Source organism: Chiloscyllium punctatum, chromosome 30 (assembly GCF_047496795.1).
Source record: "Chiloscyllium punctatum isolate Juve2018m chromosome 30, sChiPun1.3, whole genome shotgun sequence".
Lineage (NCBI taxonomy): Eukaryota > Metazoa > Chordata > Chondrichthyes > Orectolobiformes > Hemiscylliidae > Chiloscyllium > Chiloscyllium punctatum.
Window position 1 is genome coordinate 35,298,908 of NC_092768.1, and position 15,766 is coordinate 35,314,673.

The window sequence follows — 15,766 nt, forward strand, 5'->3', positions numbered from 1 at the left end:
GAATATTTATAATTCAGTCCATTCAAGAATCAGCAGCTGATATTCTAATGTCACTACGGTGCTGTGCAATTCAATAATGCTAACATGAATCACCTAGGATCCATTCTGAATGTTGGTTCAAACTCTGAGGGCTGGAATGGACTGGTTTTGCTCTTGAGGTTCAGCGAGAGCACGTACAATCTCATCAGATGATGTCAAAGAAAAGAAAAAAAAACAGTTTTGAAATGATAAATCATGAACAAGCTTATTTGAATTTAATTTGAAGTAGGAAAAACGACGTTTTCTATGAGTGAATATGATTTATGACATTGTCTATTCTCTATTGTCACATAGGGTCCATTATCTACGCATGATTTAACTTGCAATTGGTGAGAAGGTGTCTTTCAGATTTTAGTGGCATCCAAAATGCTCACCTAAATTATGTGAGATTTATTCCTGGGAATTTTGTGGGTTGGAACCGAGTTTGCTTTTTTGTGCAATCGAAAGTGCAATTTTGCGATTCATGCTCGTGGATGTAATGAAAATTGGATGAAACGAATCTGCTTCGATTCTCTCACACCACAGCCCAACAGCCAACTGATAAATGCTTCGAACGTTCAATGCTCGAAGTTCATGGATGCTAATCTACCCCCACCATCCTTCAGCTCGTTCATCTCAACATGTGTTAAGTCATAATTTCAATGTCTCAAAGCTCAGATACGACGAAATGTTCCGATGGAACCTCACCAATTTCTATGTCATTCAATGCCACTGACAGCAACACCAATTTCTTTCTTTAGTCAATCTGCAAATAATCAGTATTTATAGGGATCGGAAGCTATGTACTATGATATCACTGGAAAATTGAAACTGTAAGAATGTGATGGGATCAATGGTACGAAAAAGAAAACAGAAATATAACATAAAAGACTGTGTCGATGTTCTTAACATAAGATAGCAAAGTATAACAAAGCAGATAGAAGTCAAATCATGCCATTTTAACTCTTTAATGTATTCAAATATGTTTGGATAAATTGATCGAAACTTCAAGTGAAGCATGTAACAGTAACTGAAACATTGTCAAGTATTCATTTTGACTACGTCTGTCATATCAAAAGCGTGCAGCTGCATAGTTTGAAAGAAGGAAAACAAAGTAGTGTTCTGTTTCCAGTTAAACGGAGCCTCTGTCAATAAATGGAAGGGAAATTGTACAGTGTTTTCACATGTACTTTCAAAATCGTTGTTTTCATCAATGGGCCGACGAAACAGTTTACTTAAAACAGAGCAGAAAATAAGACAGTGGACGCTGACAGATTTTAAGAACATTTTAAATTCACTATCATAGTATAGAGAATTGAAAACAAAAATGCTTTAACATGTGACAACAATACAGAATGCTGATCAACATCCGGATCAACTTTGCTTCACGATACAAAAATGTTGTGTTCAATCAATTGAGTAGAATCTCATCACTCCCCAGGGAAATGGATAAAAAGAGAAACACATAACAGTGAACAATTGCTCAAGTGGCGTCCTAAAATATTCAAGGCTTCTTTCGGGGTACATTTGTTTTAGGGTTTTTAAAATGCGCAACAAATGAAAACAAAAGGGTGGTTGGAGGGCATGCAGTCTTGAGAATAAGGGTTAAGATCTCAGAAGAACCGCGTTAGAGTTTTGAATACAAGGACGTCCCAGCTTTAAAAAAAAATGCACACTAAACATCGCCTCAATTTTTAGCAGTGGCGGGAAATGGTGACTGCGTGGACCAGGAGGCTGCCCGGAAGGTAACATTCCATTGAAAGGGACTTACCTTGAGAGACAATGGCCTCCATTTTCAGCAGCAGGGGGAGATGTAAGATCTAGGACCAGGCCGCTGTCAGGAAGGTAAAGTACTTTTCGTTTGGGCAGCACAGCTAAGTGGGAGCGGTAGAATTGCGCTCTGAGATATTGAGTGAACTAATATATTTGGGCAGCAGCCGAACCCGAGACATTACACGTGCAGCGTCTCCCACCCGACCTATCTAGCAAATAAAAAGACTTTATGCGTGTTGATAAAGTGTGGATAATCTATTTCTTATTTCTCGTGTTATTGGTAAAAAAAATCTTTTTTTACATATCTATTGTTTGATTTCATAATTGCGCAGATCTCCTTCCTATGTTATGTTCCTCTTACTCACTTTGGAAGCTCAGGGACCATTTGATGCCCCTGACTCCTTCACGTGCAGAAAGTGGGGCCAGCTGCAGTTCTTGTTCGACAGCAAGACAGCTCTGAATCTGCAGATAGACTCGTTTTAGAGAATCCGCGATGCTGTAGAGGTCGTAGATAACACGTTGAGATTAAGACTGGTGAGGGAGAAAGGAAATGGGTTACAAAAGGCAGAGAAAGATCAGGAAGGCAGTGCAGGTATCCCCTGCTATAATCTTCCTCCAAAACAGGTATACTGTTTTGGATACTGTTAAGGGAGATGGCTCACCCTGGGAAGGCAGCAGTAGCCAGGTTGACCGGCTCACCTGGACAGAAGGTTGGGAAAACGATTGGAAGTGCTATACTCATATGGGGATCCAATTATAAGGGAGAAGATAGGCAGTTCAGTGGTAGGAAACGAGACTTGCGAATGGTATGTTGCTTTCCAGGTCACGGGTCAGGGACCTATGAGATTGGCTTCAGGAGATTCTGAAGGGGGAGGGTTACCAGCCATACTTCATTGTGCATTTGGACACCAACGTAAAAACCGGGCTGCGGTCCCACAAGCAAAATTTAGGGTGTTGGAGCCAAGTTAAAAAGAAAGACCTCAGAGATAGTAATCTCAGGATTGTTACCAGTGCCACTTGCTCGTCAGTTCAGAAATGAAAGAACAGATAGGATGAATGCGTGGCTTGAGAGATCACGCAGGAAGGCGGGGTTCCGATTTTTGGGATATTAGGACCAGTTCTGGAGGAGGGTAACCATTATTGGATGGTGTTCATTTGTGCAGGAGTGGAACCAATGTCTATGGGGTGTTTTTGTAAACTCTGTTGGGGAGGGTTTAAACTAATGTGGCAGGATGATGAGAACCAAATGAGGAGGTTGTTAGTAAGTAACGAATGTGAGCAACCAGATGAGGAAGTCAACATGACTAAGGAGACGAGTCGGCAGGGAGCAGATGATGAACACTGAGGGAGATTTGAGATGCATTTATTTTAATGCAATAAGACTACTAACAAAAACGGATGAAGTTACAGCTTGGTTTTGTACCTGCTAGTATGATGCTCTTGCTATTACTGAGACTATGTTCAGACAAAGGTGTGATGGGCAATGAAATATCGCAGTATATAGACGGTTCAGGCGGTATAGACAGGAACATAGAAGGAGTGAAGGAGTTGCATTGCTGGTCAGAGAGGATATTACAGCTGTGCTGAAGAAGAGCATTAAGGAAGACTCGAACAGTGAGGCAATAGTTTCCCTTCCCACGTGGTGAAAGATGCCCTCCAACGCATCTCATCCACATCCCGCACCTCCGCCCTCAGACCCCACCCCTCCAACCGTAACAAGGACAGAACGCCCCTGGTGCTCACCTTCCACCCTACAAACCTTCGCATCAACCAAATCATCCGCCGACATTTCCGCCACCTCCAAAAAGAACCCACCACCAGGGATATATTTCCCTCCCCACCCCTTTCCACCTTCTGCAAAGACCGTTCCCTCCGTGACTACCTGGTCAGGTCCACACCCCCCGACGACCCACCCTCCCATTCTGGCACTTTCCTCTGCCACCGCAGGAACTGTAAAACCTGTGCCCGCACCTCCTCCCTCACCTCTATCCAAGGCCCTAAAGGAGCCTTCCAAATCCATCAAAGTTTCACCTGCACATCCACTAATATCATTTATTGTATCCGTTGCTCCCGATGTGGTCTCCTCCACATTGGGGAGACTGGGCGCCTCCTAGCAGAGCGCTTTAGGGAACATCTCCGAGACACCCGCACCAATCAACCAAACCGCCCCGTGGCCCAACATTTCAACTCCCCCTCCCACTCTGCCAAGGACATCGAGGTCCTGGGCCTCCTTCACCGCCGCTCCCTCACCACCAGACACCTGGAGGAAGAATGCCTCATTTTCCACCTCAGAACACTTCAACCCCAGGGCATCAATGTGGACTTCAACAGCTTCCTCATTTTCCTTTCCCCCACCTCATCCTAGTTTCAAACTTCCAGCTCAGTAACTGTCTCCTTGACTTTTCCGGACTTGTCCGACCTGCCTATCTTCTTTTCCACCTATCCACTCCACCCTCTCCTCCTTGACCTATCACCTTTATCTCCTCCCCCACTCACCCATTGTACTCTATGCTACTCTCTCCCCACCCCCACCCTCCTCTAGCTTATCTCTCCACGCTTCAGGCTCACTGCCTTTATTCCTGATGAAGGGCTTTTGCCCGAAACGTCGATTTCGCTGCTCGTTGGATGCTGCCTGAACTGCTGTGCTCTTCCAGCACCACTAATCCAGTATTTTACCTTAGTGAGGCAATATAGGCAGAGCTCAGAAATAGGAAGGGTGTGGTAAAAATGTTAGGGCTATATGACAGTCATCCTAACAGTGAGCCTGAGTTAGAGGTACAAACGTGTAAACAGAATATGGAAAAAATGCAGGACGAACAGGGTGGTGGTGGTGATTGGAAATTTCAATTTTACCAACATTGACTGGGGTTCACTTCGTGTTAGAGGTCAAGAGGGGGCAGAATATGTAAGAAACAGCCAGAGGGGTTTTGTAGAGCAGTATCTAAATGGTCTAACTCGAGAAGGGGGCGTACTGGATCAAGTGTTGGGGAATGCGTCCAGCCAGGTAGTTGAAATTTCAGTAGGGGATTACTTTAGGAATATTGATCACAATTCTGTAAGTTATAGAACACCCATGGACAAAGAGAAGAGTGGTCCAAAAGTAAGAGTGCGAAATATGGGGTAAGGCCAACCAGAGCAAAATTCGGCAGGAGTTGGAGATGTTGAGTGGGAGGTAAATCCACATTTGGTATGTGAGAAGCTTTTAAAGAGAGTTTTATTAGAGTGCAGGGCAGATATCTTCCTGTGAAAGTGACGGGTAGAAATGGCAAGATTAGGGAATCATGGATGACAGGTGAAATTGTGAGACTGGCTAAGAGGAAAAAGAAAGCATTTAAGTTCTAGGCGACTGAAAACAGACAAAGCTTTTGAGGAATATCAGGAAAATAGGACCAGTTTGAAATGAGGAATTAAGAGGGCTAATTGCACTCATGAAATATCTTGAGCAAACAGGGTTAAGGAAAATCCCAAAACCTTTTATTCATATATAAGGAGCAAGAGGATAATGAGATAAAGGGTTAACACACTCAAGGACAAAGGAGGAAAGTTATGCATGGAGTCATATAAAGTGGGTGAGATTCTTAATGAGTATTTTGCATCAGATTTAACTGACGAGAGGGACACAATGGATGTTGAGGTTAGGGGTAGATATTTAATTGCTCCAGGTTGGGTCGGCATAAGGAGGGAGCAAGTGTTAGGTATATAAAAGGCATGAAGATGGACAGATACCCATTGCCAGGTGGGATCTTTCCCAGCTAATTGAGGGAAGTGAGAGTGGAAATAGACCTTAATAGATATCTTTTCAACATCCCAGAAGTTAGATGTTGTCCCGGAGGACTTTCAAATTGCTTATATTGTCCCTTTGTTTCAGATAAGTAGCAGGGATATTCCAGGTAATTATAGACAAGTGACCCTGTTGTCAGTGGTAAGGAAGCTGCTGGAGAAGATAGTGAGGGATAGGATCTATTTACGTTTGGAAGAAAATAGACTTATCAGTGGTAGTCAACATGATTTTGTGTATGGAAGGTCATGTCTTTCTAACTTAATAGAATTCTATGAGTTCGTGGCAAAGTTGATTGCTGACGGAAGAGCTGTAGATGTCATATGCATCGATTTCAGTACAGCATTTGATAAGGTTCTTCAAACGCTGATGGAGAAAGTGAAGGTTTTATTTTAATAAGTCATTTTTATAAGCATGTGGTATTTTGGCTTTCATTAACAGTGGGATCGAGTTTAAGAGTTGCGAGTTTTGCTACAGCTATAAAAGTCCCTGGTGAGACTGCACTTGGAAAATTATGTCCAGTTCTGGTCTCCCTATTATAGGAGAGATGCAGAGGCTTTGGAAACGGTGCGAATAAGGTTTACCAGGATGCTTCCTGGACTGGAGGGCTTGTCTTATGAAGAAAGGCTGACTAAGCTTGGACCTTTGTCTCTCCGGAGATAAGGAGAAAGAGAAGTAACCTGATCGAGGTATACAAGATAATAAGAGGAACGGATAGAGTCAATAGCCAGAGATTTATCCCTAGGGCAGGATTGATTGGCACAAGAGGGCAAAGTTTTGAGATGTAAGGAGAAACGTTTAGAGGAATGTCAGAGGAAGGTTCTTTACACAGAGTTGTGAATGCGTTGCCAGCGGTGGTGGAGGAAGCAGAATCACGAGGGATATTTATGTGCCTGCTGGACATGAATATGGATAGCAGTGAATTGAGATGTGTGTAGGATAAGTTATTTTATTTTATATTAGGATTAATGCTCGGCACCACATCACGGGCCAAGGGGCCCGTTCTGGGCTGTACCTTTCTATGTTATATGTTCTATGAAGCCATAAACGTTTCAGCTAGATAGATAGAGAATTGGATGGACAGCAGGAGACAGACAGTAGTGGTAGAATGGAGTTCTAAAAATGGAGAACTGTGGCAAGTCGTGTCCACATTGATCTATGTTGGGACCACTGTTGTTTGTGATATACATAAATGATCTGAAGAAAGGTACAGATGGTCTGATTAGCGAGTTTGCAAATAACAATAAAATTGGTGGAGCAGCAGATAGTGAAGGAGACTGTCAGAAAATGCAATAGATTATAGAATACGTTGCAGAGTTGGGCAGGCAAAGGTCAGGTGGTGGTCAATCCGGGCAAATGCGAGCTGATGTATTTTGAAGAACCAATACAAGAGCAAATTACATGATAAACTGAACTGCTCTGTGGAAAATTGATGCACAGATACATCTGGCTGTTCAGGTTCATTGTACCCTGAGGGTGGCAACACAAGTCGGTAGTGTGGTCAGCAAGGCATGCAGCATGCTTTCCTTCCTTGGATGGGGCCCTGAGAATAATATTTGACGTGTTATGTTACGGTTGTATGAGACTTTGATTCGGTCACAATTAGAATACTGAATACAGTTCTGATCACTACATGACCAAAAGGATGTGGATGTTTTGAAGATGGTGAGGAGGAGGTTCTCCAGGATGTCGGCACGACCTTTGAAGAGATGTTGAGTACATTAGGATTATTTTCATTCGAAAGGTGGAGATGGGGGTGGGGGTGGGGGGGGAACGGATTGAGGTCTACAAAATCATAAGAGGTATAGACAAGGTGGATAGCAAGATGATTTTTCCTGGAGTGAGGGACTCAATTGCTAGAGGTCAGGAGTTCAAGGTAAGAGGGGAAACGTCTAAGGGAGATATGCGTGGAAAGCTCCTTACACATAGAGCGGTAGGTACCTGGAATGCGTTTCCAGCGGAAGTGGTAAAGGCAGGCATGAGAGCTTCATTTAAGATGTATCTAGACAGACACATGAATGGGTAGAGAGCCGAAATGGGCCGCAGGTTTAGATAGAAGGTCTGGATCAGCGCAGGGTTTGAGGGCCAAAGAGCCTGTTCCTGTGTTGTCATTTTCTTTATTCTTTGTTCTTCTTTCTTTGTTCTTTGTTCTAAAAAAATGGCGCAACGGTTTAGAATGCAGAAGTTGACTTCTACTTTTCTAAATAAAACACAAGCCCTCTGCACACCAACTCAACTTTGCGATGAAAATTTAAGTCCGTCAATCAGATTGCTGTTGATAGGAAAGAGAAAGAATAGGATTATTTGGAAGGTGCAGTCTGTAACTCTTTGGTGAATTTCCACAGTGTATCATTTAAATAGTACTCACTGCTGCTCGTGAGTGTCGATAGTGGAGGGAGTGGATGTCTGTGAATGTGGTGCCAATCAAGCAGACTGCTTTGCCTTGGATGGTGTCAATCTTCTTGCGTTTTGGTGAGGGTGGGTCTACACTCATTCAGGCAAGTGGGGAACATTCCATAACATTATGACATAGAACATAGAACATAGAACATAGAACAATACAGCACAGAACAGGCCCTTCGGCCCATGATGTTGTGCCGAACATTTCTGCTAGCTTAGTACCTATCCAATTGCCGCTTAAAGGTCACCAATGATTCTGACTCTCCCACTCCCACAGACAGTGCATTCCATGCCCTCACCATTCTCTGGGTAAAGAGCCTACCCCGGACATCCCCCTATACCTTTCACCCTTCACCCTTGTAACACTCTGTTGTACCCGGGAAAAAGTCTCTGACTGTCTACTCTATCTAGTCCCCTGATCATCTTATAAACCTCTATCAAGTCACCCCTCATCCTTCGCCGTTCCAATGAGGAAAGGCCTAGCACTCTCAACCTATCCTCATACGACCTATTCTCCATTCCAGGTAACATCCTGGTACATCTTCTGTGCACCCTCTCTAAAGCCTCCACATCTTTCCTAAAATGAGGCGACCAGAACTGTACACAGTACTCCAAATGTGGCCTTACCAAGGTCCTGTACAGATGCAACATCACCTCACGACTCTTGAATTCAATCCCTCTGCTAATGAATGCTAATGCACCATAGGCTTTCTTACAAGCTCTAACCACCTGAGTGGCAACTTTCAAAGATCCCTCTGCTCCTCCACTTACTAAGAGCCCTACCGTTAACCCTATATTCTGCATTCTTATATGTCCTTCCAAAATGGACAACCTCACAATTGATAGGGTTGAACTCCATCTGCCACTCCTCATCCCAGCTCTGCATCATGTCTAAGTCCCTTTGCAGCCTCCAACAGCCCTCCTCACTATCCACAACTCCACCAATCTTTGTATCGTCTGCAAATTTACTGACCCACCCTTCGACTCCCTCTTCCAAATCATTAATAAAAATTACAAACAGCAGAGGACCCAGAACTGATCCCTGCAGAATTCCACTTGTAACTGGGCTCCGAACTGAATAGTTACCATTCACCACCCCTCTCTCTGATTTCATCCGGTTAGCCAGTTCTCTATCCAACTGGCCAAATTTCCCACTATCCCATGCCTCCTGACTTTCCGCATAAGCCTACCATGGGGAACCTTATCAAATGCCTTACTAAAATCCATGTACACTACATCCACTGCTCTACCCTCATCCACATGCTTGGTCATCTCCTCATGTCAAGGGAGAGTGGTTTGCGTGTCCCTTATAGGTAATGATCACAGCCTACCATTGTGTGTTGCGAATGCTACTTACCAATTATCAGCCTAAGCCTAGATATTGTCCGTATTATGTCCCATTTGAAAGTGGTCTGTTCAGTATCTGAGAAGCTGTGAAAGGTGTTGAAATAATGTGCAATCATCGGCAAACATCGTCAATTCTGACTATGTAATGGACGGAGGGTAATCGATGAAGCAACTGAAGATTGTTGGGCTTGGAATACGAACCTTCAAAATTCCTGCAAAGCCTTGGAGATGACATAACGGATCTGCAACAACCATAACCGTCTACCTACGTGTATAGTGTGACTCCAAACAATAGAACGTTTACTCCTCATACCCATTGATTCCAGTTTTGCTAGATCTCCTCGATGCCACACTCAGTTGAATGCAGCCTTGATGTGAAATGCTGTCACTCTCACCTCATCTCTGGAATTCAAATCTTTGTCCATGTTTGACCTAAGGCTGTAATGATGCTAGGAGCTGATTGGCCATGGCAGAACGTAATTGGGCGTTATTAAGTGAGTTATTGCTTGCAATTTACTGATTAATACTACGGTTAATGACACCTTGCATCATTTTACTGATGAACGAGAGTAGACTAATGGAGTCGTAATTGACCGAATTGCATCTATCACCTTTTTTTGTTCAAGACATACGTAAGTAATTTTCCACATAATTGGTAATTGGCAATGTTATGCATGGTTCAGCACAGCTTGTCAGGGGAACGGCAAGTTCTGAAGGACACATCTTCAGTTCTGTTGCTGGAATATTGCAAGCATCCGTAGGCTTTGCACTATCCAATGTCTCCAACTATTTCTTGATATCACCTGGAGTGAATGAAATTGGCTGAAAACTTGTTTCTGTAATACTGCTGGCTCCGGGAAGATGCCGAGGTGGATCATTTACTCAGCATTTCTGGCTGAAGATTGCTTCAAAAGCTGGAGCCTTATCTTTTGCAGTGATATGCTGGGCTCTTTCATCATTGAGTGCTGGGTTATTTGTGGACCCTCCTCCTTCAGTGAGTTTAATTTTCCAAAACCATTGTCGACTGTATGTGCTAGGTGTACACAAGTTAGATCCGATCCATTGTTTGTGGGATCGTTTTGTCCTGTCTACCACTTGCTGCTTGTGCTGTTTGGTGTGCACATAGTCCTCCTTGTTGGTTTCACGAGATTGACATCTGATCTTTCGGTAAACCTGGTCCTGCTGCTACCTGGCCCTCCTGCACTTCCATTGAACAGGGGTTGATCCCTTGGCTCATGGCAATGTTTCAGTGGAAGCTATGCCACATTGTTCGGGTGCAGATTGCGCTGGAGTACAATTCTTCTGCTACATGAGCCATAGCGTCTCTTAGATACCAAGTTTTGAGTTGCTAGACCCGTTCTCAGTCTATCCCCTTCATCAAGGTGATCGTGTTACACAGCGTGATATGGTTTAATCTCAATGAGAATGCAGAACGTGGTCTCCACAGGACTGTGCAGTGGTCGTTCTTACGAATACTGTAGGACAGATGCACCTGCAGCGGGTACATTGATAAGGACGAGTTCAAATACGTTATTCCTTCTAGTTGGTTCCCTCACCATCTTCCATACAGAGAGTCTAGCAGCTATGTTTTTTCAGACTTGACCAGCATGCTTAGGAGTACTTCTGCTGAACCACTCTTGGTGGTGGACATTGAAATCCCCAACCCAGACTATATTTTTTGCCTTATCATCTGTCACACTTCCTCGAAGTGTTGTTTAAAATGATAGAATACCGATTCATCAGCTGAGGGAGGATGGTAGATCGTAATCAAGAAATTTCCTTGCCCATGCTTAACCTGAAGCCATGCGACTGCGTGGGGTCTGGAGCCAATGTTGAGGTCACCCAGCACAACTGAACTCTGAATATGGGCTATCGTGCTGCCGCTTCTGCTGTGTCTGTCCTGCAAGACAGCCAATTGAAATTATATGCTGCTGGCATGTCAGGAACATTCCTAAAAACGACGCAGAAGTTTCAAGCAACACAGGCCCTCTTCTCCATTTAGTCTTGCTGATGTACACGTAGACACATTGTGAGATGTGTGCACTGCAGACTGAATGGAAGTAAGGACAAGTAAAATGGTACTTCACTTGACGTTTGTGACTTCAGTCAGTAAGGAGGTTGTGATGTCACTCGACTGCATAGTATAAGAATAAAATCTACCATAAAGTCACTCCTTCAGTTCTGAAGAAGGGTCATACCCTATTCAAAATCTTAACTCTGATTCTGTCTTCATGAATGCCAGCTCGAGGCGTTAAAATATCGTGGACAAATGAATAACCTACCTTCGAGAAGAAATCTCCACAAATAACGTCAAAGATGGAAGAGGAGAGCACAAAGATTATCCTAGAACACTTGCTGCAAACTTCAGCCAGAAGTGCAGTGTCGACTATCTATCCCGGCCTCCTCCTGCTGTCCCTAGCATCACAGGTCCTTGTTTTCAGTCAATTCAATTCAATCCACGTGACATTAGGCTCTCAGCTGTTACTGTCGTGAGTCCTAAATTGCTCCTGAAGAAAGTGAAATATAAATGAAACATTTTTTAAAATTTAAAAATATACTTTATTCATAGAAATAAATCTTTGGTACTTGTACAATTTGTCATGTCGTTCATAGGTATATACATTGCATGTCTTAACATTACAAAGAACAGATTGAATTAATCGAATTTACAGTTATCCTATTTACAGTTCCCTTTATTAACCATCCAGTCTCTTATTATTTAGCTGTGGCTTCAGTAGAACCCACCTACTGAGTGGGTGCCCTTTTATACGATAGCAAATGAACCTTCTTTAACACCAGTTTTGGGGTTACTGTTGTCCATTTGACTGTCCTGTCTCTGGGGTAGCTGTCTGCATCCCCACGGTGAGCACGAACTGCTGGACCCTCGCTGGGCTGAGGTAGCTATTCAGGCTCTCACTGGGGTCATTTGACACATATTGATATGAAGTTGCCTTTAGAGCAAAGTGCCGAGCTTCGATTTTTGAGACAGCCTGATCTGAAGTCCGTCATTACACTTGTACGTGGAGGTAAGTGGAAACTTTCAATCCAAAACACCAGCACAAATTAAGCAAAAATGCATTTCAAAGGTTAATGTGTCTATCATTGAGGAATCTTAGATGGTTATAGTTACATTGCTCAACATCTCAGGGGTCTTTCACGTTACCTTTTCTCTACGATGCAGATTAATTTTGCATTTTGGTGATGTCATGTAAATCGAATATATTGCTAAAGTTGTAATCAAACATCCCATTTAAATAGGATTTCATCCCAAATATCACTTGTTTATTAAATATTCCAATTCACATCATCATGTTTCCTCATCTACTCATCTGACTTCATGACAAATTATTGGAACAGATATTAAAGTTTTAGGAAGCTTTTATTTGTAAATGCTTCCTAAGGATAAAGCAACTACCTCTGTCTGAAAGTCAGTTACTTTCAATAGAGCAGGTTTGGTGTGGGATGCAATTCGACAAACTGTCAGGCCCAAAACTGACAAAGAAGCCGCTCAATCAAAACCAACCCTCATACTCCTTAAGTAGATGTGAATCTGCCCACTGGCATGATAGCCATGGCCCCGCAAGATCAGAAATATTTCATCCTTTTTACAAAACCTAACAAGGTGAAAACAAAGACAGCTGATGCTGGAAACCAGATTCTAGATTAGACTGATGCTGGAAAAGCACAACAGTTCAGGCATCATTCGAAGAGCAGGGAAATAGATGTTTTGGGCAAAAGTCCTTCATCAGGAATAGAGGTTTTTTTTCTGAAACGCTGATTTCCCTGCTCCTCGGATGCTGCCCAAAACCCAACAAGCATAGTCCTGCAGAAACCTAACTCTGTCTGTCAGTTCCCTTGAGTTAAGGATGGGAATCTGAATGCAGAAACTTAGGAACATACTTTATTCCTTTCAAAGGTAACCCCAGACTCGACAGTTTCATTTCACATACTGAGGTAATTTTAGTCATTCTTTTGGATGTTACAGGATGCTGTGTCTTGGCTAAGCTCCCAAATGCCCCAGGAAGATGATGGGACTGAATCACAAAAATGAAACACGGTTGATCACGGATTTGCAGGAGCACATTTTCTGCGTAAACCCCATTTGTTGCTTGCCCCACTCCTCAATGTACATCTTCTCTTCGTTGTGTAAGGACTTGTGACTGTGCAGAAGAAAACTTGTGCTTCATCTGTCCCTGTCCTTCCATTTCTGGTGCAGTTCGTGTGGTGAGGCTTCAGCTTTGTAACAGACATGGAAAGTGCTGCTTTTTGCTATTTAAGGTGCCAACCCACAGCAGGGAGGGGATGATGGTGACTGAAGTGCTGGACAGTTGAATTGTTTTCCATTATAGTGTGAAGCACATGTCAAGAATGAAAGCACTCAATGAAAGATGAACTCCATTCAACAGTGTTCTTTTTTTCTTCTTTTCTTTGATGCTATGATAGCTACTTGAGGAAGGAGACAAAAATCCACCAAAATAGTTCATTTTTAGTGTCCTGCTTCCAACTATAAAAATATGAAAGGCATGTTCATATCTCTAGAGTATTACCAGTAAAATGTTTTATTGATGCAAATAATAATCAAATGCTATTCACAGATACCTGCATATCCAGGTGCAAAACTATTATTGTTTGATAATTTAGCTATGGGTACAATACTTACTTTATTTTCATTCTGAATACTGAATCCTGAATGAGGTTTGTCTATGATTCAGGCGATATTTTCAATGCTGATATAGATCCATAACTTCTTAGATAAACAAGCTTGTTGCACGTACATCAGCCTTGGCGAGATGAGCAAGTGGTTTTAAAATGACCAGGACAACAGACTGTAGTTTAAAATAATTTACGTGTTCTTTCTTTCTTTGAATGTATCTTGTCAAATAAAAGCAAAATGAACCAGGAACTCAACTGCTCGTGAGGAACTGTCACTCAATATATCAGAGTACACACCATCTACATATACATTGTTCAGTTTGTGGAAACTGGAAACATTAAACAGCATTTTGAGTTAGAGAGTTATAGAGATCTACATCAGAGAGAGAAAAAACTTTGATAGTTCTCATCTCTGGCAGTAATTAAATAAAAACACCTCGTTACTTTAAATCAAATTTTCAGCAATTGGTCCAGAGCCTTGTATGCATTGGCATCGTCAATACACTTCGAGATGTTTCCTCAATGCTATCAGAATTTGTGCCTCCACTATCCTTACACGCACTGATTTCCAAAGGCCGACCATGGCTTGAGTGAAACGTTTTTTCTTCAGATAGGAACTAAAATTGCTATTCCTTATCTTATATTATTAAGTTGTTCTTTTTCAATTCTCCACCTAAAAGTAGATATTCGCAATTACTTGATGAGCTTTGACTCAATATCAGAGTGATGTTTGAAGGTATAATTCGAGTCTGGCAAAGCCATTGTGTGGATCAAAACCCTTGCTGTTGCCTTGAAGCTTCTAGAGGTTTAGTAGATGCAGTCAATCGGCCTCATTAAACAGCATACTGCAGTCTTGGTAGCATATTTCCATCGAGCAATATTACAAAAAGTGAATATTTTACGCTAAATATTCTTATAATAATATTAATGAAGCTGATAAATTTATCTTCCTGTTCCTTCATAATAATCAGTAAATTTCTTTGTACTTCTAATTTGAATTGGATGCAATAAAACTGGCCTTTAACATTACATATGATACTTTCCTAATTGACCCAGTACCTGGAACACAAAGACATGTCCCTTATAGCTATTTGTGAGTGCACAGTATGAAAATCACTATATATTCGCAAAGTAATTTTTTTTGTTACATTCATCTTGTTACATGGATATTTCTGCACTGGCACAACAGAACATGCTTGAAAGTTTTCTTGAAATTGCTGTTAAAGAGTATATAACAGGCTGGATTGACAATTCAGTTAATGTAACAGAGCCAGTATCCAATAGTCCAAACTGTCTCAGGGCCATATCGTGATCTAAAGCATCTAAGGAGCACAATAACACTGTATGTGTACACATTATTATAAATGCAAGGAGAATCCTGAAAATGGTTTGAATAACCCTCACTTCCAGAGATTAGCTACCTTCTTCTTAGTAGGGCTGGTATCGATATTATCTGCAGGTCTGAACTGTTTACCAAACCCATTTTCGCTGCTGATCTTTGGAACTATTCCTAGTTTGATGGCTTTGTTGTAGTATCCAGCTTTGTGAACTGACGTTAAGTAAAAGTGCTTGCATATTTCCAATCTGAGATTGGTTAATTCATTAGGAGGTTTGGTGCTCCTTCCCATAGTTCCTTGTTTCTTCTGCTTCACTGGGAACCCACTGAATTAATTTGTTGCATTGGAAAAATGTTGCTTCTTCCTTTTTCTGAAGTAGAATTTGTAATTTCAGTATTTTGCTTTTTGATGGGAGAATTACTGTCAGTAACTTTAGTTCTCCTGTTACTATTCAATTTCA

The 15,766-nt window shown here is 42.1% G+C and overlaps 1 protein-coding gene across 1 annotated transcript in view; it reads right to left on the reverse strand.

Annotated features, from left to right (window-relative positions):
* LOC140455556 (muscarinic acetylcholine receptor M2-like) overlaps nucleotides 1-15,597 on the reverse strand; it is a 35,724-nt gene extending 20,127 nt beyond the window's left edge. Inside the window, 4 exon segments of the mRNA XM_072550483.1 lie at nucleotides 1,790-1,892; nucleotides 2,157-2,287; nucleotides 13,217-13,350; nucleotides 15,391-15,597. Of these exon segments, the coding sequence (XP_072406584.1) occupies nucleotides 1,790-1,892; nucleotides 2,157-2,287; nucleotides 13,217-13,350; nucleotides 15,391-15,597 (575 nt within the window).
* Between the last annotated feature and the right edge of the window lie 169 nt (nucleotides 15,598-15,766).